The 25,157-nt window shown below is 48.8% G+C and overlaps 1 protein-coding gene across 1 annotated transcript in view; it reads left to right on the top strand.

Moving 5' to 3' along the window:
• The first annotated feature begins 2,043 nt into the window (after positions 1-2,043).
• dlec1 (DLEC1 cilia and flagella associated protein) overlaps positions 2,044-25,157 on the top strand; it is a 93,833-nt gene continuing 70,719 nt past the window's right edge. The window contains exons 1-7 of the mRNA XM_071414053.1: positions 2,044-2,152; positions 2,263-2,355; positions 2,980-3,120; positions 6,213-6,369; positions 7,070-7,180; positions 20,673-20,866; positions 20,978-21,186. Coding sequence (XP_071270154.1) covers positions 2,105-2,152; positions 2,263-2,355; positions 2,980-3,120; positions 6,213-6,369; positions 7,070-7,180; positions 20,673-20,866; positions 20,978-21,186 — 953 coding nt within the window. The 5' untranslated portion in view covers positions 2,044-2,104. The remainder of the gene's footprint in view (positions 2,153-2,262; positions 2,356-2,979; positions 3,121-6,212; positions 6,370-7,069; positions 7,181-20,672; positions 20,867-20,977; positions 21,187-25,157) is intronic.

Here is a 25,157-nt window from a genome sequence, read left to right as displayed (position 1 = left end):
GAGTAAAAGTCTAAAAGTATTTGGTTTGAAACATACTTAAGTATCAAAAGTAAAAGTAATTTTTTGGGGGGAAATATAAATAGTAAAGTACATATACCCCAAAAAACTACTTATGTAGTACTTTTAAGTATTTTTTCTTCAGTACTTTACACCACTGAGAAAAACTGTGATTTTGACGGATACACCTGTCAAGCAGGCACTGGAAGAAGAGCATAAAAGGTCAAGCACTCAGAAGGCAAAAATAAAAATTGCCCCTTAAAAAAACTACTGGAAAGAAGCAAGCCAAGACAAACTATACTGAACAACAACAAACAACTGTTCTACCTGAGAAAACAGCCCAAACAAAATACCCTGAACGAGAAGATTCAGATTCCTCCAATGAGGAACACTTCAGCATTGTGTGCATGGGGCACTTTAGTAATTCCAAGTCCAAGGAGGTCTGGGTGCAGTGCTGGGATTGCAAATTATGGGCCCACCAAGCCTGTACCCTAAGACAGCCATACCGCTGTCACAACTGTGACTCTGATTAAGTGAATATGTCTAACATTTTGTCACACACACACACCACAAAACTTCAGGTGTTTAGTTTAGCCTAGTTGTTGTTTGGTTGAGAAAGAGGGTAAAATAATACATATTTCATTATGTATATTTATTATTATTATTTCTGCCAAACAACATGTTAAACATGGCAATGTTGCTCTCATGGTCTCAATAAAGGCGTTCAATAATTAGTAGCATTTCACGATTTATGCACTTTTTCATTCTGTTACAATTCACACCAAGCACTGTCACAATTATCCCAGACCATGGGGTAAATTGTAACACTTCACTCGTTGTATTTAAGACAACCATGCATTTGCAGTTTGATTTACATATATAATAACCACTCCAATTTGTTAAGTACAGATGTAGGTTGTTTGTATCAAGTTTTGAATACACTACCATAAACGATCTCTGTGAAACTGACAAAAATGAGAAAAGTGTTAAAATCATCCCTGGTCTCCCCTATCCTATAGTCCAAGTTAGAAGCATACACATATTAACCCATAATTTAGAAGCTCAATACTGCAGTGAATATATACTGTCAATTTAGACAGTGAAATAAAACATATCACATAAAGAAATCCTAGATAGCCTACACTATGTGCGCTCCTGAGGCTGCGCTGAGTGCGCTCTCTCCGAGTTCCCAGCTCCCGGGTATGCAGCTCGAAAAGCTACCCTGTTGTTTCAGGTTTTTAGGGACAATAGACGTATCCTACCTCGGCCACAACAACACAATGTAATCAAGAATGTTATTATTGTTTTCAAGTGAGTACAAAACTCTAGTCTAGACTGTAAACTGCAGTGAATAACCTTTGAATAACCACTGAAAAGCCTGGCGCTTTGAATGCATATTAATTTCGAAATAACTGCATCTAGCCTGCCTGATTGGTAAACTATTTGGATCAGTTCTGGGGATTTTCACGGCAGTTTAGTCTATAGGTCCAGGCACATTAGCAGGCCAGTAATGTGGTGTATTTTGACAGAAACATACTAATGCAGGGATTTCTAGTGGCGCGCATATGAATTATGATAAAGCGAGAGCGCAGAGGAAGTCGTATACATCGTTTCCGCGTTTGGCTTCCATGTTTTAAAATCGTTTGCAAATGAGGTGGATTGGAGAAGCAGTTTCTGCCTATCTTCATACTGTTCTGTCTTTGCTGTCGTAAAGTAAGAGGCCCCTATTGCCAGCTAGAGTAGGTGAGAATGCCAGAACGTTTGCAGTACAGCAGGCATGCTGGGTCCTGTTGGAAACCACAAAAGCAGCAGATGGCATGTTCTCAAGTGTGTCTTGATTCTGTAACAGTTGATTCCTGCAGAATTCTTGCACTTTTAGTCAAGCAAATAGTAGCACTGGACTGATTAGGTTGGCAAAACAATTGTCATTTTTGACAGGTGAAAAAATTACAGCAATAGTATTTGATAGAGTAAAGATTTTAGTGCACATTTATAAATGTATTATTGACTTCCTTGTAGCTAAACAATGAACGAGTTTTGGGTAAAACGCTCTGGCCCCTTTAAGAAACCCGGACCGTTTCTATGGTTACTACTTGTACACAAAGAGATGGCGGCTGAAACTGGGGAGAAATGTGCTACTTTCACACCTTGCCAGGTTTGTGAACCACACAATAAAGGATTTACGCATGAATTATAGATTAATCATGTGTGTTTTGTCGTTGACTTAATTAGGCTACTATACCTCACAACTGTTTGGCCCAACAGACTGCAACCATGCTTGAGGAATCTGAGCCAAGACCCCAAACAGGGTTAGACCCGTCCATGAACCGTCATCGACCTGCATCAGAAAAAACACAGGTTAGCACTAACTAACGATTTTGTCATGCCAGTTTGATTCTTACAGTTGCTAGGCTTTTTTTTACCCTTATTTTATCTGGTAAGTTGACTGAGAACAAATGTTAATTTACAGCAACAAACCGGGAAATAGTTACAGGGGAGAGGAATGAGTCAATTGGACGCTGGGGATGATTAGGTGGCTGTGATGGTATGAGGGCCAGATTGGGAATTTAGCCAGGACACCAGGGTTATACACCCCTACTATTACGATAAGTGGCATTTGATTTTTAAAGACCACAGAGAGTCAAGACACCTGTTTAAGGTTCCATCCGAAAGACGGCACCCTACACAGTGATTGGGGCAACATCCCGAGTCACTGCCCTGGGGCATTGGGATATTTTTTGGGGACCAGAGGAAATAGTGCCTCCAACACCACTTCCAGCAGCATCTGGTCTCCTGTACAGCGACCGACCAGGACCAATCCTGCTTAGCTTCAGAGGCAAGCCAGCAGTGGGATGCAGGGTGGTCTGCTGCTGGCTAATTAGTAGGCTTAACTATGTGGTAATGTCAGTGTGTTTCATTCAAGAAGAGTCATTGACTATTGTTATAGGCCTAAGTCTAATGCTACGCTATATTTTCCAATAGGACATTTCACATTTATTGGCAAGCATCTTCAAGGATCTCTACACAACAGAGATTATTGGGAAAGACACAGTTGCCATTCTCACCAAGACAAGAAGGGGAGGCAACAACTACCATGACAAATATGTGGAGGATCTTCAACAGGTAGCTACCCATTCAACAACTACAAAACATAGCTTGCTAGCTATGTGCCCTCACTGCCCTGTGCAAACTATGTGTGTGTCTGTGTGTGTGTCTGTGTGTGTGTGTGTGTGTGTGTGTGTGTGTGTGTGTGTGTGTGTGTGTGTGTGTGTGTGTGTGTGTGTGTGTGTGTGTGTGTGTGTGTGTGTGTGTGTGTTGACCTTCATCAGTTTCATTTACAGATAGAAAATGAAGGAGGCTTTTATATCGAAGATAATTTAAATAAAATATGTGTTTATATGCTTCAAGATTGCCTTTTTGGGTCAGGTTTTTGCAACTCATTTACCAATCACATCATGTTTTGTGTCTTATCCAATTGTGATAGGCCACTGAACTGATGGGAGTTCATTTTGAAATATATACGCAAAAGCCTCCTTCAGTTTGTTCTCTATAAAACTCAGATGGTTACGGGAAGAAGGCACTATCGTCAGAGAGATGCAGAATTTTCTCTTCACTTCAGTTTGCTCTTCAATCCATGCACCTTGGTTGGAGAGTGAGGCAGATTGTTCACGTCCCTTTGCACCTAACCTGTGAGGATCATGAGCATATAAGCACAACGAAGTCTGATTCAGCTCTGTGACTGTTATGGTTGCAACAAAAAAAACTAGACTTTGGAACAAACGGTTCCAATGGTACGACTCTATGCCGGAGCTAGGCCTACATTATTATTTTTTACTGCGAATTTGTGGGTCAAATGTAATAATTTCATTAACCATGTTGCGAGCCGCTATTATTTGTTTATTGACAACCAACCTTGTTAGCCATGTTACCTAGATGGACAACAACCTGGTAACTTGCCCAGTGTGGTGGCACTGGATATCTATTCCAGGTGATGTGAAAGGTAGGATTCATAGGCCTCTTAATTTAATGTTAGGATTAGACATTAGGGTTAGGGTTAGACATTAGGGTTAGGGTTAGACATTAGGGTTAGACATTAGGGTTAGACATTAGGGTTAGGGTTAGACATTAGGGTTAGACATTAGGGTTAGGGTTAGACATTAGGGTTAGGGTTAGACATTAGGGTTAGACATTAGGGTTAGGATTAGACATTAGGGTTAGGATTAGACATTAGGGTTAGACATTAGGATTAGGGTTAGACATTAGGGTTAGGATTAGACATTAGGGTTAGGATTAGACATTAGGGTTAGGATTAGACATTAGGGTTAGACATTAGGGTTAGGATTAGACATTAGGGTTAGGATTAGACATTAGGGTTAGGATTAGACATTAGGGTTAGACATTAGGATTAGGGTTAGACATTAGGGTTAGGGTTAGACATTAGGGTTAGGGTTCGACATTAGGGTTAGACATTAGGGTTAGACATTAGGGTTAGACATTATGGTTAGGGCCAGACATTAGGGTTAGACATTAGGGTTAGACATTAGGGTTAGACATTAGGGTTAGGGTTAGACATTAGGGTTAGGATTAGACATTAGGGTTAGACATTAGGGTTAGGATTAGACATTAGGGTTAGGATTAGACATTAGGGTTAGACATTAGGGTTAGACATTAGGGTTAGGGTTAGACATTAGGGTTAGGGTTAGACATTAGGGTTAGACATTAGGGTTAGACATTAGGGTTAGGGTTAGACATTAGGGTTAGACATTAGGGTTAGACATTAGGGTTAGGGTTAGACATTAGGATTAGGGTTAGACATTAGGGTTAGACATTAGGGTTAGGCTTAGACATTAGGGTTAGGGTTAGACATTAGGGTTAGGGTTAGACATTAGGGTTAGACATTAGGGTTAGGGTTAGACATTAGGGTTAGACATTATGGTTAGGGTTAGACATTAGGGTTAGGGTTAGATATTAGGGTTAGGGTTAGACATTAGGGTTAGGATTAGACATTAGGGTTAGACATTAGGATTAGGGTTAGACATTAGGGTTAGGATTAGACATTAGGGTTAGGATTAGACATTAGGGTTAGGATTAGACATTAGGGTTAGACATTAGGGTTAGGATTAGACATTAGGGTTAGGATTAGACATTAGGGTTAGGATTAGACATTAGGGTTAGACATTAGGATTAGGGTTAGACATTAGGGTTAGGGTTAGACATTAGGGTTAGGGTTTGACATTAGGGTTAGACATTAGGGTTAGACATTAGGGTTAGACATTATGGTTAGGGCCAGACATTAGGGTTAGACATTAGGGTTAGACATTAGGGTTAGGGTTAGACATTAGGGTTAGGGTTAGACATTAGGGTTAGGATTAGACATTAGGGTTAGACATTAGGGTTAGGATTAGACATTAGGGTTAGGATTAGACATTAGGGTTAGACATTAGGGTTAGACATTAGGGTTAGGGTTAGACATTAGGGTTAGGGTTAGACATTAGGGTTAGACATTAGGGTTAGACATTAGGGTTAGACATTAGGGTTAGACATTAGGGTTAGGGTTAGACATTAGGATTAGGGTTAGACATTAGGGTTAGACATTAGGGTTAGGGTTAGACATTAGGGTTAGGGTTAGACATTAGGGTTAGGGTTAGACATTAGGGTTAGACATTAGGGTTAGGGTTAGACATTAGGGTTAGACATTATGGTTAGGGTTAGACATTAGGGTTAGGTTTAGACATTAGGGTTAGGGTTAGACATTAGGGTTAGGGTTAGACATTAGGGTTAGACATTAGGGTTAGACATTAGGGTTAGACATTAGGGTTAGACATTAGGGTTAGACATTAGGGTTAGGGTTAGACATTAGGGTTAGGGTTAGACATTAGGGTTAGACATTAGGGTTAGGGTTAGACATTAGGGTTAGGGTTAGACATTAGGGTTAGCTGTGTGGTTAATTAGACTATATGACTTTGTGGCTAGTGACCACTCTGCAGAGCTGCTTCCAGAACAAGATTCATGACAAGAAACGCTAACCTGCATTTGGCGCATCAGTGCAACCAATGAACATGTTAATTAAGGGAAATGAAAGGGGGATACCTAGTCAGTTGTCCAACTGAATGTGTTCAACTGAAATGTGTCTTCTGCATTTAACCCAACCCCTCTGAATTAAGGTCCCTGTGTTTGTGTTTTTCTACATAACTTCTCAATGCTTGAGCCTCCAGGTCCATTCAGAGTACAGCCGTCGGATGCGTGATGCTGACATGTTGGAGAACCACATCATTCAGGCTCGGGTCCAGGCCACGGCCACAGAGAGCAGTGCCCACACCAAGGTGGTGGAGGAGGTGGGAGAGGCCTACCAACAGCTGGGTCTGCCTCCAGGTACACTGGTCTGGATCACTCTTTAATGCTGCTGTATCACTAGCCTCTAGGAGCTAGGGTATTACACACTGTACCGTGAGACGCCTTGTGAAGAGATCACTGCAAAAAGCCTTGTGTTTTGTGAAGAGATCACTGCAAAAAGCATTGTGTTTTGTGAAGAGATCACTGCAAAAAGCCTTGTGTTTTGTGAAGAGATCACTGCAATAAGCATTGTGTTTTGTGAAGAGATCACTGCAATACGCATTGTGTTTTGTGAAGAGATCACTGCAATAAGCATTGTGTTTTGTGAAGAGATCACTGCAATAAGCCTTGTGTTTTGTGAAGGGATCACTGCAATAAGCCTTGTGCTTTGTGAAGAGATCACTGCAATAAGCCTTGTGCTTTGTGAAGAGATCACTGCAATAAGCATTGTGTTTTGTGAAGAGATCACTGCAATAAGCCTTGTGCTTTGTGAAGAGATCACTACAATAAGCCGTGTGCTTTGTGAAGAGATCACTGCAATAAGCCTTGTGCTTTGTGAAGAGATCACTGCAATAAGCCTTGTGCTTTGTGAAGAGATCACTGCAATAAGCCTTGTGCTTTGTGAAGAGATCACTGCAATAAGCCTTGTGCTTTGTGAAGAGATCACTGCAATAAGCCGTGTGCTTTGTGAAGAGATCACTACAATAAGCCTAAAATAAGTGTGTGTTTGTTTCCTCAGTCAGGTGGACCTTCATGTGGTGTATTGACAATGGCCTTCTGAAGAGTAACAACCTGATCTGTCCAGAAGACTACATCACAGGACTGACCCCGCTCATCAAAGCCCCCAGAGGTACAGTAGTATGCCCCTCAAAGCCCCCAGAGGTAGAGTAGTATGTCCCTCAAAGCCCCCAAAGGTACAGTAGTATGTCCCTCAAAGCCCCCAGAGGTACAGTAGTATGTCCCTCAAAGCCCCCAGAGGTACAGTAGTATGTCCCTCAAAGCCCCCAGAGGTATAGTAGTATGTCCCTCAAAGCCCCCAAAGGTACAGTAGTATGTCCCTCAAAGCCCCCAGAGGTACAGTAGTATGTCCCTCAAAGCCCCCAGAGGTACAGTAGTATGTCCCTCAAAGCCCCCAGAGGTACAGTAGTATGTCCCTCAAAGCCCCCAGAGGTATAGTAGTATGTCCCTCAAAGCCCCCAGAGGTACAGTAGTATGTCCCTCAAAGCCCCCAGAGGTACAGTAGTATGTCCCTCAAAGCCCCCAGAGGTACAGTAGTATGTCCCTCAAAGCCCCCAGAGGTATAGTAGTATGTCCCTCAAAGCCCCCAGAGGTACAGTAGTATGCCCCTCCCCTCAAAGCCCCCAGAGGTACAGTAGTATGTCCCTCGAAGCCCCCAGATGTACAGTAGTATGTCCCTCAAAGCCCCCAGAGGTACAGTAGTATGTCCCTCAAAGCCCCCAGAGGTACAGTAGTATGTCCCTCAAAGCCCCCAGAGGTACAGTAGTATGCCCCTCAAAGCCCCCAGAGGTACAGTAGTATGTCCCTCAAAGCCCCCAGAGGTACAGTAGTATGCCCCTCAAAGCCCCCAGAGGTACAGTAGTATGTCCCTCAAAGCCCCCAGAGATACAGTAGTATGTCCCTCAAAGCCCCCAGAGGTACAGTAGTATGTCCCTCAAAGCCCCCAGAGGTACAGTAGTATGTCCCTCAAAGCCCCCAGAGGTACAGTAGTATGTCCCTCAAAGCCCCCAGAGGTATAGTAGTATGTCCCTCAAAGCCCCCAGAGGTACAGTAGTATGTCCCTCAAAGCCCCCAGAGGTACAGTAGTATGTCCCTCAAAGCCCCCAGAGGTACAGTAGTATGTCCCTCAAAGTCCCCAGAGGTATAGTGGTATGTCCCTCAAAGCCCCCAGAGGTACAGTAGTATGTCCCTCAAAGCCCCCAGAGGTACAGTAGTATGCCCCTCAAAGCCCCCAGAGGTACAGTAGTATGTCCCTCAAAGCCCCCAGAGGTACAGTAGTATGTCCCTCAAAGCCCCCAGAGGTACAGTAGTATGTCCCTCAAAGCCCCCAGAGGTATAGTAGTATGCCCCTCAAGCCCCCAGAGGTACAGTAGTATGCCCCTCAAAGCCCCCAGAGGTATAGTAGTATGTCCCTCAAAGCCCCCAGAGGTATAGTAGTATGCCCCTCAAAGCCCCCAGAGGTACAGTAGTATGTCCCTCAAAGCCCCCAGAGGTACAGTAGTATGTCCCTCAAAGCCCCCAGAGGTACAGTAGTATGTCCCTCAAAGCCCCCAGAGGTACAGTAGTATGTCCCTCAAAGCCCCCAGAGGTACAGTATTATGTCCCTCAAAGCCCCCAGAGGTACAGTAGTATGCCCCTCAAAGCCCCCAGAGGTACAGTAGTATGTCCCTCAAAGCCCCCAGAGGTACAGTAGTATGTCCCTCCCCTCAAAGCCCACAGAGGTACAGTAGTATGTCCCTCAAAGCCCCCAGAGGTAGAGTAGTATGTCCCTCAAAGCCCCCAGAGGTATAGTAGTATGTCCCTCATAGCCCCCAGAGGTACAGTAGTATGTCCTTCAAAGCCCCCAGAGGTACAGTCGTATGCCCCTCCCTCAAAGCCCCCAGAGGTACAGTAGTATGTCCCTCAAAGCCCCCAGAGGTATAGTAGTATGCCCCTCAAAGCCCCCAGAGGTATAGTAGTATGCCCCTCAAAGCCCCCAGAGGTATAGTAGTATGTCCCTCAAAGCCCCCAGAGGTATAGTAGTATGTCCCTCAAAGCCCCCAGGGGTATAGTAGTATGCCCCTCAAAGCCCCCAGAGGTATAGTAGTATGTCCCTCAAAGCCCCCAGAGGTACAGTAGTATGTCCCTCAAAGCCCCCAGAGGTATAGTAGTATGTCCCTCAAAGCCCCCAGAGGTACAGTAGTATGTCCCTCAAAGCCCCCAGAGGTACAGTAGTATGTCCCTCAAAGCCCCTAGAGGTACAGTAGTATGTCCCTCCCCTCAAAGCCCCCAGAGGTATAGTAGTATGCCCCTCCCCTCATAGCCCCCAGAGGTATAGTAGTATGTCCCTCAAAGCCCCCAGAGGTAGAGTAGTATGTCCCTCAAAGCCCCCAGAGGTACAGTAGTATGTCCCTCAAAGCCCCCAGAGGTATAGTAGTATGTCCCTCAAAGCCCCCAGAGGTACAGTAGTATGTCCCTCAAAGCCCCCAGAGGTATAGTAGTATGTCCCTAAAAGCCCCCAGAGGTATAGTAGTATGCCCCTCAAAGCCCCCAGAGGTATAGTAGTATGTCCCTAAAAGCCCCCAGAGGTATAGTAGTCTGCCCCTCCCCTCAAAGCCCCCAGAGGTACAGTAGTATGCCCCTCAAAGCCCCCAGAGGTATAGTAGTATGTCCCTCAAAGCCCCCAGAGGTACAGTAGTATGCCCCTCCCCTCAAAGCCCCCAGAGGTATAGTAGTATGTCCCTCAAAGCCCCCAGAGGTATAGTAGTATGTCCCTCAAAGCCCCCAGAGGTACAGTAGTATGCCCCTCAAAGCCCCCAGAGGTACAGTAGTATGTCCCTCAAAGCCCCCAGAGGTATAGTAGTATGCCCCTCTCCTCAAAGCCCCCAGAGGTATAGTAGTATGTCCCTCAAAGCCCCCAGAGGTACAGTAGTATGTCCCTCAAAGCCCCCAGAGGTATAGTAGTATGTCCCTCAAAGCCCCCAGAGGTATAGTAGTATGCCCCTCAAAGCCCACAGAGGTACAGTAGTATGTCCCTCAAAGCCCCCAGAGGTACAGTAGTATGTCCCTCAAAGCCCCCAGAGGTACAGTAGTATGCCCCTCCCCTCAAAGCCCCCAGAGGTACAGTAGTATGTCCCTCAAAGCCCCCAGAGGTATAGTAGTATGTCCCTCAAAGCCCCCAGAGGTACAGTAGTATGTCCCTCAAAGCCCCCAGAGGTACAGTAGTATGTCCCTCAAAGCCCCCAGAGGTATAGTAGTACGTCCCTCAAAGCCCCCAGAGGTACAGTAGTATGCCCCTCCCCTCAAAGCCCCCAGAGGTACAGTAGTATGCCCCTCCCCTCAAAGCCCCCAGGGGTATAGTAGTATGCCCCTCAAAGCCCCCAGAGGTATAGTAGTATGTCCCTCAAAGCCCCCAGAGGTACAGTAGTATGCCCCTCAAAGCCCCCAGAGGTATAGTAGTATGTCCCTCAAAGCCCCCAGAGGTATAGTAGTATGTCCCTCAAAGCCCCCAGAGGTATAGTAGTATGTCCCTCAAAGCCCCCAGAGGTACAGTAGTATGTCCCTCCCCTCAAAGCCCCCAGAGGTACAGTAGTATGCCCCTCCCCTCAAAGCCCCCAGAGGTACAGTAGTATGTCCATCAAAGCCCCCAGAGGTACAGTAGTATTTCCCTCAAAGCCCCCAGAGGTATAGTAGTATGTCCCTCAAAGCCCCCAGAGGTATAGTAGTATGTCCCTCAAAGCCCCCAGAGGTACAGTAGTATGTCCCTCAAAGCCCCCAGAGGTACAGTAGTATGTCCCTCAAAGCCCCCAGAGGTACAGTAGTATGTCCCTCAAAGCCCCCAGAGGTATAGTAGTATGCCCCTCAAAGCCCCCAGAGGTACAGTAGTATGTCCCTCAAAGCCCCCAGAGGTACAGTAGTATGGCCCTCAAAGCCCCCAGAGGTACAGTAGTATGTCCCTCAAAGCCCCCAGAGGTAGAGTAGTATGTCCCTCAAAGCCCCCAGAGGTATAGTAGTATGTCCCTCATAGCCCCCAGAGGTACAGTAGTATGTCCTTCAAAGCCCCCAGAGGTACAGTCGTATGCCCCTCCCTCAAAGCCCCCAGAGGTACAGTAGTATGTCCCTCAAAGCCCCCAGAGGTATAGTAGTATGGCCCTCAAAGCCCCCAGAGGTATAGTAGTATGCCCCTCAAAGCCCCCAGAGGTATAGTAGTATGTCCCTCAAAGCCCCCAGAGGTATAGTAGTATGTCCCTCAAAGCCCCCAGGGGTTTAGTAGTATGCCCCTCAAAGCCCCCAGAGGTATAGTAGTATGTCCCTCAAAGCCCCCAGAGGTACAGTAGTATGTCCCTCAAAGCCCCCAGAGGTATAGTAGTATGTCCCTCAAAGCCCCCAGAGGTACAGTAGTATGTCCCTCAAAGCCCCCAGAGGTACAGTAGTATGTCCCTCAAAGCCCCTAGAGGTACAGTAGTATGTCCCTCCCCTCAAAGCCCCCAGAGGTATAGTAGTATGCCCCTCCCCTCATAGCCCCCAGAGGTATAGTAGTATGTCCCTCAAAGCCCCCAGAGGTAGAGTAGTATGTCCCTCAAAGCCCCCAGAGGTACAGTAGTATGTCCCTCAAAGCCCCCAGAGGTATAGTAGTATGTCCCTCAAAGCCCCCAGAGGTATAGTAGTATGTCCCTCAAAGCCCCCAGAGGTACAGTAGTATGTCCCTCAAAGCCCCCAGAGGTATAGTAGTATGTCCCTAAAAGCCCCCAGAGGTATAGTAGTATGCCCCTCAAAGCCCCCAGAGGTATAGTAGTATGTCCCTAAAAGCCCCCAGAGGTATAGTAGTCTGCCCCTCCCCTCAAAGCCCCCAGAGGTACAGTAGTATGCCCCTCAAAGCCCCCAGAGGTATAGTAGTATGTCCCTCAAAGCCCCCAGAGGTACAGTAGTATGCCCCTCCCCTCAAAGCCCCCAGAGGTATAGTAGTATGTCCCTCAAAGCCCCCAGAGGTATAGTAGTATGTCCCTCAAAGCCCCCAGAGGTACAGTAGTATGCCCCTCAAAGCCCCCAGAGGTATAGTAGTATGCCCCTCAAATCCCCCAGAGGTATAGTAGTATGCCCCTCCCCTTAAAGCCCCCAGAGGTATAGTAGTATGTCCCTCAAAGCCCCCAGAGGTATAGTAGTATGCCCCTCTCCTCAAAGCCCCCAGAGGTATAGTAGTATGTCCCTCAAAGCCCCCAGAGGTACAGTAGTATGTCCCTCAAAGCCCCCAGAGGTATAGTAGTATGTCCCTCAAAGCCCCCAGAGGTATAGTAGTATGCCCCTCAAAGCCCACAGAGGTACAGTAGTATGTCCCTCAAAGCCCCCAGAGGTACAGTAGTATGTCCCTCAAAGCCCCCAGAGGTACAGTAGTATGCCCCTCCCCTCAAAGCCCCCAGAGGTACAGTAGTATGTCCCTCAAAGCCCCCAGAGGTATAGTAGTATGTCCCTCAAAGCCCCCCAGAGGTACAGTAGTATGTCCCTCAAAGCCCCCAGAGGTATAGTAGTATGTCCCTCAAAGCCCCCAGAGGTATAGTAGTACGTCCCTCAAAGCCCCCAGAGGTACAGTAGTATGCCCCTCCCCTCAAAGCCCCCAGAGGTACAGTAGTATGCCCCTCCCCTCAAAGCCCCCAGGGGTATAGTAGTATGCCCCTCAAAGCCCCCAGGGGTTTAGTAGTATGCCCCTCAAAGCCCCCAGAGGTATAGTAGTATGTCCCTCAAAGCCCCCAGAGGTACAGTAGTATGTCCCTCAAAGCCCCCAGAGGTATAGTAGTATGTCCCTCAAAGCCCCCAGAGGTACAGTAGTATGTCCCTCAAAGCCCCCAGAGGTACAGTAGTATGTCCCTCAAAGCCCCTAGAGGTACAGTAGTATGTCCCTCCCCTCAAAGCCCCCAGAGGTATAGTAGTATGCCCCTCCCCTCATAGCCCCCAGAGGTATAGTAGTATGTCCCTCAAAGCCCCCAGAGGTAGAGTAGTATGCCCCTCTCCTCAAAGCCCCCAGAGGTATAGTAGTATGTCCCTCAAAGCCCCCAGAGGTACAGTAGTATGTCCCTCAAAGCCCCCAGAGGTATAGTAGTATGTCCCTCAAAGCCCCCAGAGGTATAGTAGTATGCCCCTCAAAGCCCACAGAGGTACAGTAGTATGTCCCTCAAAGCCCCCAGAGGTACAGTAGTATGTCCCTCAAAGCCCCCAGAGGTATAGTAGTATGTCCCTCAAAGCCCCCAGAGGTACAGTAGTATGCCCCTCCCCTCAAAGCCCCCAGAGGTATAGTAGTATGTCCCTCAAAGCCCCCAGAGGTATAGTAGTATGTCCCTCAAAGCCCCCAGAGGTACAGTAGTATGCCCCTCAAAGCCCCCAGAGGTATAGTAGTATGCCCCTCAAAGCCCCCAGAGGTATAGTAGTATGCCCCTCCCCTCAAAGCCCCCAGAGGTATAGTAGTATGTCCCTCAAAGCCCCCAGAGGTATAGTAGTATGCCCCTCTCCTCAAAGCCCCCAGAGGTATAGTAGTATGTCCCTCAAAGCCCCCAGAGGTACAGTAGTATGTCCCTCAAAGCCCCCAGAGGTATAGTAGTATGTCCCTCAAAGCCCCCAGAGGTATAGTAGTATGCCCCTCAAAGCCCACAGAGGTACAGTAGTATGTCCCTCAAAGCCCCCAGAGGTACAGTAGTATGTCCCTCAAAGCCCCCAGAGGTATAGTAGTATGTCCCTCAAAGCCCCCAGAGGTACAGTAGTATGTCCCTCAAAGCCCCCAGAGGTACAGTAGTATGTCCCTCAAAGCCCCCAGAGGTACAGTAGTATGCCCCTCAAAGCCCCCAGAGGTACAGTAGTATGTCCCTCAAAGCCCCCAGAGGTATAGTAGTATGCCCCTCAAAGCACCCAGAGGTATATTAGTATGCCCCTCAAAGCCCCCAGAGGTATAGTAGTATGTCCCTCAAAGCCCCCAGAGGTATAGTAGTATGTCCCTCAAAGCCCCCAGGGGTTTAGTAGTATGCCCCTCAAAGCCCCCAGAGGTATAGTAGTATGTCCCTCAAAGCCCCCAGAGGTACAGTAGTATGTCCCTCAAAGCCCCCAGAGGTATAGTAGTATGTCCCTCAAAGCCCCCAGAGGTACAGTATTATGTCCCTCAAAGCCCCCAGAGGTACAGTAGTATGTCCCTCAAAGCCCCTAGAGGTACAGTAGTATGTCCCTCCCCTCAAAGCCCCCAGAGGTATAGTAGTATGCCCCTCCCCTCATAGCCCCCAGAGGTATAGTAGTATGTCCCTCAAAGCCCCCAGAGGTAGAGTAGTATGTCCCTCAAAGCCCCCAGAGGTACAGTAGTATGTCCCTCAAAGCCCCCAGAGGTATAGTAGTATGTCCCTCAAAGCCCCCAGAGGTATAGTAGTATGTCCCTCAAAGCCCCCAGAGGTACAGTAGTATGTCCCTCATAGCCCCCAGAGGTATAGTAGTATGTCCCTAAAAGCCCCCAGAGGTATAGTAGTATGCCCCTCAAAGCCCCCAGAGGTATAGTAGTATGTCCCTAAAAGCCCCCAGAGGTATAGTAGTCTGCCCCTCCCCTCAAAGCCCCCAGAGGTACAGTAGTATGCCCCTCAAAGCCCCCAGAGGTATAGTAGTATGTCCCTCAAAGCCCCCAGAGGTACAGTAGTATGCCCCTCCCCTCAAAGCCCCCAGAGGTATAGTAGTATGTCCCTCAAAGCCCCCAGAGGTATAGTAGTATGTCCCTCAAAGCCCCCAGAGGTACAGTAGTATGCCCCTCAAAGCCCCCAGAGGTATAGTAGTATGCCCCTCAAAGCCCCCAGAGGTATAGTAGTATGCCCCTCCCCTCAAAGCCCCCAGAGGTATAGTAGTATGTCCCTCAAAGCCCCCAGAGGTATAGTAGTATGCCCCTCTCCTCAAAGCCCCCAGAGGTATAGTAGTATGTCCCTCAAAGCCCCCAGAGGTACAGTAGTATGTCCCTCAAAGCCCCCAGAGGTATAGTAGTATGTCCCTCAAAGCCCCCAGAGGTATAGTAGTATGCCCCTCAAAGCCCACAGAGGTACAGTAGTATGTCCCTCAAAGCCCCCAGAGGTACAGTAGTATGTCCCTCAAAGCCCCCAGAGGTACAGTAGTATGCCCCTCCCCTCAAAGCCCCCAGAGGTACAGTAGTATGTCCCTCAAAGCCCCCAGAGGTATAGTAGTATGTCCCTCAAAGCCCCCAGAGGTACAGTAGTATGTCCCTCAAAGCCCCCAGAGGTATAGTAGTATGTCCCTCAAAGCCCCCAGAGGTATAGTAGTACGTCCCTCAAAGCCCCCAGAGGTACAGTAGTATGCCCCTCCCCTCAAAGCCCCCAGAGGTACAGTAGTATGCCCCTCCCCTCAAAGCCCCCAGGGGTATAGTAGTATGCCCCTCAAAGCCCCCAGAGGTATAGTAGTATGTCCCTCAAAGCCCCCAGAGGTACAGTAGTATGCCCCTCAAAGCCCCCAGAGGTATAGTAGTATGTCCCTCAAAGCCCCCAGAGGTATAGTAGTATGCCCCTCAAAGCCCCCAGAGGTATAGTAGTATGTCCCTCAAAGCCCCCAGAGGTAGAGTAGTATGTCCCTCAAAGCCCCCAGAGGTACAGTAGTATGTCCCTCCCCTCAAAGCCCCCAGAGGTACAGTAGTATGCCCCTCCCCTCAAAGCCCCCAGAGGTACAGTAGTATGTCCATCAAAGCCCCCAGAGGTACAGTAGTATTTCCCTCAAAGCCCCCAGAGGTATAGTAGTATGTCCCTCAAAGCCCCCAGAGGTATAGTAGTATGTCCCTCAAAGCCCCCAGAGGTACAGTAGTATGTCCCTCAAAGCCCCCAGAGGTACAGTAGTATGTCCCTCAAAGCCCCCAGAGGTACAGTAGTATGTCCCTCAAAGCCCCCAGAGGTATAGTAGTATGCCCCTCAAAGCCCCCAGAGGTACAGTAGTATGTCCCTCAAAGCCCCCAGAGGTACAGTAGTATGGCCCTCAAAGCCCCCAGAGGTACAGTAGTATACCCCTCAAAGCCCCCAGAGGTACAGTAGTATGTCCCTCCCCTCAAAGCCCCCAGAGGTATAGTAGTATGTCCCTCAAAGCCCCCAGAGGTATAGTAGTATGTCCCTCAAAGCCCCCAGAGGTACAGTAGTATGCCCCTCAAAGCCCCCAGAGGTATAGTAGTATGTCCCTCAAAGCCCCCAGAGGTATAGTAGTATGCCCCTCCCCTCAAAGCCCCCAGAGGTACAGTAGTATGCCCCTCCCCTCAAAGCCCCCAGAGGTACAGTAGTATGTCCCTCAAAGCCCCCAGAGGTACAGTAGTATGTCCCTCAAAGCCCCCAGAGGTACAGTAGTAGGTCCGTCAAAGCCCCCAGAGGTATAGTAGTATGTCCCTCAAAGCCCCCAGAGGTACAGTAGTATGTCCTTCAAAGCCCCCAGAGGTACAGTAGTATGCCCCTCAAAGCCCCCAGAGGTACAGTAGTATGTCCCTCCCCTCAAAGCCCCCAGAGGTACTGTAGTATGTCCCTCCCCTCAAAGCCCCCAGAGGTACAATAGTATTTCCCTCAAAGCCCCCAGAGGTATAGTAGTATGTCCCTCAAAGCCCCCAGAGGTACAGTAGTATGTCCCTCAAAGCCCCCAGAGATACAGTAGTATGTCCCTCAAAGCCCCCAGAGGTATAGTAGTATGTCCCTCAAAGCCCCCAGAGGTACAGTAGTATGCCCCTCAAAGCCCCCAGAGGTATAGTAGTATGTCCCTCAAAGCCCCCAGAGGTACAGTAGTATGCCCCTCAAAGCCCCCAGAGGTACAGTAGTATGCCCCTCAAAGCCCCCAGAGGTATAGTAGTATGTCCCTCAAAGCCCCCAGAGGTATAGTAGTATGCCCCTCAAAGCCCCCAGAGGTATAGTAGTATGTCCCTCAAAGCCCCCAGAGGTAGAGTAGTATGTCCCTCAAAGCCCCCAGAGGTACAGTAGTATGTCCCTCCCCTCAAAGCCCCCAGAGGTACAGTAGTATGCCCCTCCCCTCAAAGCCCCCAGAGGTACAGTAGTATGTCCATCAAAGTCCCCAGAGGTACAGTAGTATTTCCCTCAAAGCCCCCAGAGGTATAGTAGTATGTCCCTCAAAGCCCCCAGAGGTATAGTAGTATGTCCCTCAAAGCCCCCAGAGGTACAGTAGTATGTCCCTCCCCTCAAAGCCCCCAAAGGTACAGTAGTATGTCCCTCAAAGCCCCCAGAGGTACAGTAGTATGTCCCTCAAAGCCCCCAGAGGTATAGTAGTATGCCCCTCAAAGCCCCCAGAGGTACAGTAGTATGTCCCTCAAAGCCCCCAGAGGTACAGTAGTATGTCCCTCAAAGCCCCCAGAGGTACAGTAGTATGCCCCTCAAAGCCCCCAGAGGTACAGTAGTATGTCCCTCCCCTCAAAGCCCCCAGAGGTATAGTAGTATGTCCCTCAAAGCCCCCAGAGGTATAGTAGTATGTCCCTCAAAGCCCCCAGAGGTACAGTAGTATGCCCCTCAAAGCCCCCAGAGGTATAGTAGTATGTCCCTCAAAGCCCCCAGAGGTACAGTAGTATGCCCCTCCCCTCAAAGCCCCCAGAGGTACAGTAGTATGTCCCTCAAAGCCCCCAGAGGTACAGTAGTATGTCCCTCAAAGCCCCCAGAGGTACAGTAGTAGGTCCCTCAAAGCCCCCAGAGGTATATTAGTATGTCCCTCAAAGCCCCCAGAGGTACAGTAGTATGTCCTTCAAAGCCCCCAGAGGTACAGTAGTATGTCCCTCCCCTCAAAGCCCCCAGAGGTACAGTAGTATGTCCCTCCCCTCAAAGCCCCCAGAGGTACAGTAGTATGTCCCTCCCCTCAAAGCCCCCAGAGGTACAGTAGTATTTCCCTCAAAGCCCCCAGAGGTATAGTAGTATGTCCCTCAAAGCCCCCAGAGGTACAGTAGTATGTCCCTGAAAGCCCCCAGAAATACAGTAGTATGTCCCTCAAAGCCCCCAGAGGTATAGTAGTATGTCCCTCAAAGCCCCCAGAGGTACAGTAGTATGTCCCTCAAAGCCCCCAGAGGTACAGTAGTATGTCCCTCCCCTCAAAGCCCCCAGAGGTACAGTAGTATGTCCCTCCCCTCAAAGCCCCCAGAGGTACAGTAGTATGTCCCTCAAAGCCCCCAGAGGTATAGTAGTATGTCCCTCAAAGCCCCCAGAGGTATAGTAGTATGTCCCTCAAAGCCCCCAGAGGTACAGTAGTATGCCCCTCAAAGCCCCCAGAGGTATAGTAGTATGTCCCTCAAAGCCCCCAGAGGTACAGTAGTATGCCCCTCAAAGCCCCCAGAGGTACAGTAGTATGTCCCTCCCCTCAAAGCCCCCAGAGGTACAGTAGTGTGCCCCTCCCCTCAAAGCCCCCAGAGGTATAGTAGTATGCCCCTCCCCTCAAAGCCCCCAGAGGTACAGTAGTATGTCCCTCCCCTCAAAGCCCCCAGAGGTACAGTAGTATGTCCCTCAAAGCCCCCAGAGGTATAGTAGTAGGTCCCTCAAAGCCCCCAGAGGTACAGTAGTATGTTCCTCAAAGCCCCCAGAGGTACAGTAGTATGTTCCTCAAAGCCCCCAGAGGTACAGTAGTATGTCCCTCAAAGCCCCCAGAGGTATAGTAGTATGCCCCTCAAAGCCCCCAGAGGTATAGTAGTATGTCCCTCAAAGCCCCCAGAGGTACAGTAGTATGCCCCTCAAAGCCCCCAGAGGTATAGTAGTATGCCCCTCCCCTCAAAGCCCCCAGAGGTACAGTAGTATGCCCCTCAAAGCCCCCAGAGGTATAGTAGTATGCCCCTCCCCTCAAAGCCCCCAGAGGTACAGTAGTATGTCCCTCAAAGCCCCCAGAGGTATAGTAGTATGCCCCTCCCCTCAAAGCCCCCAGATGTACAGTAGTATGTCCCTCAAAGCCCCCAGAGGTACAGTAGTATGTCCCTCAAAGCCCCCAGAGGTATAGTAGTATGTCCCTCAAAGCCCCCAGAGGTATAGTAGTATGTCCCTCAAAGCCCCCAGAGGTACAGTAGTATGTCCCTCAAAGCCCCCAGAGGTACAGTAGTATGTCCCTCAAAGCCCCCAGAGGTACAGTAGTATGTCCCTCAAAGCCCCCAGAGGTATAGTAGTATGCCCCTCAAAGCCCCCAGAGGTACAGTAGTATGCCCCTCCCCTCAAAGCCCCCAGAGGTACAGTAGTATGTCCCTCAAAGCCCCCAGAGGTATAGTAGTAGGTCCCTCAAAGCCCCCAGAGGTATAGTAGTATGTCCCTCAAAGCCCCCAGAGGTACAGTAGTATGTTCCTCAAAGCCCCCAGAGGTACAGTAGTATGTCCCTCAAAGCCCCCAGAGGTACAGTAGTATGCCCCTCAAAGCCCCCAGAGGTATAGTAGTATGCCCCTCCCCTCAAAGCCCCCAGAGGTACAGTAGTATGCCCCTCAAAGCCCCCAGAGGTATAGTAGTATGCCCCTCCCCTCAAAGCCCCCAGAGGTACAGTAGTATGTCCCTCAAAGCCCCCAGAGGTATAGTAGTATGCCCCTCCCCTCAAAGCCCCCAGATGTACAGTAGTATGTCCCTCAAAGCCCCCAGAGGTACAGTAGTATGTCCCTCAAAGCCCCCAGAGGTATAGTAGTATGTCCCTCAAAGCCCCCAGAGGTATAGTAGTATGTCCCTCAAAGCCCCCAGAGGTACAGTAGTATGTCCCTCAAAGCCCCCAGAGGTACAGTAGTATGTCCCTCAAAGCCCCCAGAGGTACAGTAGTATGTCCCTCAAAGCCCCCAGAGGTATAGTAGTATGCCCCTCAAAGCCCCCAGAGGTACAGTAGTATGCCCCTCCCCTCAAAGCCCCCAGAGGTACAGTAGTATGCCCCTCAAAGCCCCCAGAGGTATAGTAGTATGTCCCTCAAAGCCCCCAGAGGTACAGTAGTAGGTCCCTCCCCTCAAAGCCCCCAGAGGTACAGTAGTATGTCCCTCAAAGCCCCCAGAGGTACAGTAGTATGCCCCTCAAAGCCCCCAGAGGTACAGTAGTATGTCCCTCAAAGCCCCCAGAGGTACAGTAGTATGTCCCTCAAAGCCCCCAGAGGTACAGTAGTATGTCCCTCAAAGCCCCCAGAGGTACAGTAGTATGTCCCTCAAAGCCCCCAGAGGTACAGTAGTATGCCCCTCAAAGCCCCCAGAGGTATAGTAGTATGCCCCTCCCCTCAAAGCCCCCAGAGGTACAGTAGTATGCCCCTCAAAGCCCCCAGAGGTATAGTAGTATGCCCCTCCCCTCAAAGCCCCCAGAGGTACAGTAGTATGCCCCTCAAAGCCCCCAGAGGTATAGTAGTATGCCCCTCCCCTCAAAGCCCCCAGAGGTACAGTAGTATGCCCCTCAAAGCCCCCAGAGGTATAGTAGTATGCCCCTCCCCTCAAAGCCCCCAGAGGTACAGTAGTATGTCCCTCAAAGCCCCCAGAGGTATAGTAGTATGCCCCTCCCCTCAAAGCCCCCAGAGGTACAGTAGTATGTCCCGCCAAACACCCTTTGGAATGTACGTAGTTTAGAACAGATCATCCATTTTAAAGTACTTTGAAAACACTTTACCCTTCAGTGTAAATCTCTTTTAACTCTGTCAACTGTCTGTCCTCCCAGCCATGCCCCCCCCAGGTTTTGCCAAGCCGACGCTGTCCTACAACAGACACATATTCCTCCTACCCCAGGACGATGGCTACACAGTGATCCCTCCCCAAGAGAGGACAGCCCAGAGCTTGCTGGAGGAGTCAGAGACGTCCCTCACCCTTGCCTGTAGCTCAGACACCTGCACCCCCCAAAGCCTACCTAGCCAGGTAGGACACACAGAGGTGGTCTTGTATGAAGGCTTGTTTTGAATACTGTGAAGGGGTGGGTTAAGATTTGGGTCTCAGGTCACCACTGACCTCTCCTCTGCTGTATTCCAGGTGTGCCGAGTGAGGAAGCCTAAGTGGATGAATGAGCTGAGTGCTAAGAGCAGAGCAGAGGAGAGGGCTGGCCTTCAGAAACTACAGCAGAGACACAAGTTCCTGCGCAACCCCAGATTCCTTCCCCCCGACGCACACCAGGGCGGCAAGTCGCTCATCCTGCTTTGGGAAAAGGGAGACAGGGGAAGGAAGGGGCAAGAGGAGGAAAGGTAGGACTCTGATCAGCTTCATGTGTTTGCAGAACTAGGTAGCCTAGGCTGTGTTGGTTTGGACTTGTAGCGTCCCAAATGGTCCCCTATTCCCTATTACATGCACTACTTCTGACTAGTGCAGGGTGTTTCACTGGGATCAGGGGGCCACTTGGAACGGAACAATTCTCTTCTACGCTACAAGCGTAAACCGACACAGGAACAGCAGTTCTGAATGCCTACTGCTTGGTTCTAGAAGTAATGACATGTGTTGACTAACAGGATGAACTCTAGTCCATGATCTGTTTCTGACTCCGTTGGTTAGATCATTCATATGCAATTATTATAGGCTGGGCTCTGGGGCGGCAGGTAGCCTAGTGGTTAGAGTGTTGGGCCAGTAACTGAAAGGTTGCTAGATGGAATCCCCGAACTGACAAGGTAAAAATCTGTCGTTCTGCCCCTGAACAAGGCAGTTATCCCACTGTTCCTAGGCCGTCAGTGTAAATAAGAATTTGTTCTTAACTGACTTGCCTAGTTAAATAAAGGTATAATTAAATTTGGGCAAGATAATCCTTTCTCAATATTAGGTGTAAATTAGTTCTATGACTTCCTTCCTGTCTGAACATCAGCTACCCTCATACCTGACCTGGAAAACTATGATCCCAGTGAAACACCCTGGTTCAGCATGATGTCATGTCTAAATGAAACATGATGAACTAAATTCAGCAAAAACAGAAACGTCCTCTCACTGTCAACTGCGTTTATTATCAGCAAACTTAACATTTGTTAATATTTGTATGAATATAACAAGATTCAACAACTGAGACAAAAACTGAACAAGTTCCACAGACACGTGACGAACAGAAATTGAATAATGTGTCCCTGAACAAAGGGGGGAGGGGGTCAAAAGTAACAGTCAGTATATGGTGTGGCCAGCAGCTGCATTAAGTACTGCAGTGCATCTCCCCCTGCACCAGATTTGCCAGTTCTTGCTGTGAGATGTTACCCCACTCTTCCACCAAGACACCTGCAAGTTCCCGGACCTTTCAGGGGGAATGGCCCTAGCCCTCACCCTCCGATCCAACAGGTCCCAGACGTGCTCAATAGGATTGAGATCCGGGCTCTTCGCGGGCCATGGCAGAACATTGACATTCCTGTCTTGCAGGAAATCACGCACAGAACGAGCAGTATGGCTGGTGGTATTGTCATGCTGGAGGGTCATGTCAGGATGAGCTTGCAGGAAGGGTACCACATGAGGGAGGAGGATGTCTTCCCTGTAACGCACAGCGTTGAGATTGCCTGCAATGATAACAAGCTCAGGCCGATGATGCCGTGACACACCGCCCCAGACCATGACGGACCCTCCACCTCCAAATCGATCCCGCTCCAGAGTACAGGCCTCGGTGTAACGCTCATTCCTTCGACGATAAACACGAATCCGACCATCACCCCAGGTCAGACAAAACCGCGACTCGTCAGTGAAGAGCTCTTTTTGCCAGTCCTGTCTGGTCCAGCGACGGTGGGTTTGTGCCCATAGGCGACATTGATGCCGTTGATGTCTGGTGAGGACCTGCCTTACAACAGGCCTACAAGCCCTCAGTCCAGCCTCTCTCAGCTTATTGTGGACAGTCTGAGCACTGATGGAGGGATTGTGCGTTCCTGGTGTAACTCAGGCAGTTATTGTTTCCATCCTGTACCTGCCCTGCAGGTGTGATGTTCGGATGTACTGATCCTGTGCAGGTGTTGTTACACGTGGTCTGCCACTGCAAGGACGATCAGCTGTCTGTCCTGTCTCCCTGTAACGCTGTCTTAGGCGTCTCACAGTACGGACATTGCAATTTATTGCCCTGGCCACATCTGCAGTCCTCTTGCAGGCATCTTTGTTTTGGTGTTTTTCAGAGTCAGTAGAAAGGCCTCTTTAGTGTCCTAAGTTTTCATAACTGTGACCTTAATTGCCTACCGTCTGTAAGCTGTTAGTGTCTTAACGACCGTTCCACAGGTGATTGTTCATTAATTATTTATGGTTCATTGAACAAGCATGGGAAACAGTGTTTAAACCCTTTACAATGAAGATCTGTGAAGTTATTTGAATTTTTACGAATTATCTTTCAAAGACATGGTCATGAAAAGGGACTTCTCTTGTTTTGCTGAGTTCATGAAACACCCTGGTTCAGCATGATGTCATGTCTCTACGAAACATGATGCTTCTGTCCCAAATGGCACTCTATTCCCTATGTAGTGCACATCGGCCCGTAGAGGTCTGGTATAAAGTAGTGAACTATATAGGGAATAAGGTGCCATTTGGGAATGCAGGCAATGAACACTTGTGTGTTTGTTTGAGACATGAAGAGAATTAGCGCCTGTTGGTTTTCAGAGTCACTCCATCCATATCCTGCTGGTGTAGCTGTTGTTTTCAAAGCAGAACGTAGAAGAATATATAAGAAGATACATTTAACAATGTCAAAACACTGGTGGGAACAGCACCACAGGACCATTACACCCATCATCTGACTGAGAACATACTGACAGCACCACAGGACCATTACACCCATCATCTGACTGAGAACATACTGACAGCACCACAGGACCATTACACCCATCATCTGACTGAGAACATACTGACAGCACCACAGGACCATTACACCCATCATCTGACTGAGAACATACTGACAGTACCACAGGACCATTACACCCATCATCTGACTGAGAACATACTGACAGCACCACAGGACCATTACACCCATCATCTGACTGAGAACATACTGACAGCACCACAGGACCATTACACCCATCATCTGACTGAGAACATACTGACAGCACCACAGGACCATTACACCCATCATCTGACTGAGAACATACTGACAGCACCACAGGACCATTACACCCATCATCTGACTGAGAACATACTGACAGCACCACAGGACCATTACACCCATCATCAGACCCTTTGCTATGAGACTTGAAATTGAGCTCAGGTGCATCCCGTTTTCATTGAGATGTTTCTACAACTTGATTGGAGTCCACCTGTGGTAAATTCAATTGATTGGACATGATTTGGAATGCACACACCTGTCTATATAAAGTCCCACATTTTACAGTGCATGTCAGAGCAAAAATCAAGCCATGAGGTCAAAGGAATTGTCCGTAGAGCTCCAAGACAGGATTGTGTCGAGGCACAGATCTGGGGAAGGGTATCAAAACATTTCTGCAGCGTTGAAGGTCCCTAAGAACACAGTGGCCTTCATCATTCTTAAATGGAAGGTTTGGAACAACCAAGACTCTTCCTAGAGCTGGCCGCCCGGCCAAACTGAGCAATCGGGGGAGAAAGGCCTTGGTCAGGGAGGTGACCAAGAACCCGAAGGTTACTCTGAAAGAGCTCCAGACGTCCTCTGTGGAGATGGGAGAACCTTCCAGAAGGACAACCATCTAATCTCTACAGTACTCCACCAATCAGGCCTTTGCGGTAGAGTGACCAGATGGAAGCCACTCCTCAGTAAAATGCACATGACAGCCCACTTGGAGTTTGCCAAAAGTTACTTAAAGGACTCTCAGACCATTAGAAACACAATTCTCTGGTCTGATGAAACCAAGACTGATGAAACCAAGACTTTGGCCTGAATTCCAATTGTCACGTCTGGAGGAAACCTGGCACCATCCCTACAGTGAAGCATGGTGGTGGCAGCATCATGCTTTGGGGATGTTTTTCAGCGGCAGGGAGTGGGAGACTAGTCAGGATCGAGGGAAAGATGAACGGAGCAAAGTACCGAGAGATCGTTGATGAAAACCTGATCCAGAGTGCCCAGGACCTCAGACTGGGGAGAAGGTTCACCTTCCAACAGGACAACGACACTAAGCACACAGTCAAGACAATGCAGGAGTGGCTTCGGGACAAGTCTCTGAATGTCCTTGAGTGGCCCAGCCAGAGCCCGGACTTGAACCAGATCGAACATCTCTGGAGAGACCTGAAAATACCTGTGCAGAGACGCTCCTCA

Source organism: Salvelinus alpinus, chromosome 8 (genome assembly GCF_045679555.1).
Source record: "Salvelinus alpinus chromosome 8, SLU_Salpinus.1, whole genome shotgun sequence".
Lineage (NCBI taxonomy): Eukaryota > Metazoa > Chordata > Actinopteri > Salmoniformes > Salmonidae > Salvelinus > Salvelinus alpinus.
Note: the sequence above shows the minus strand (reverse complement) of the source record. Positions and strands in the feature narration are given on the sequence as shown.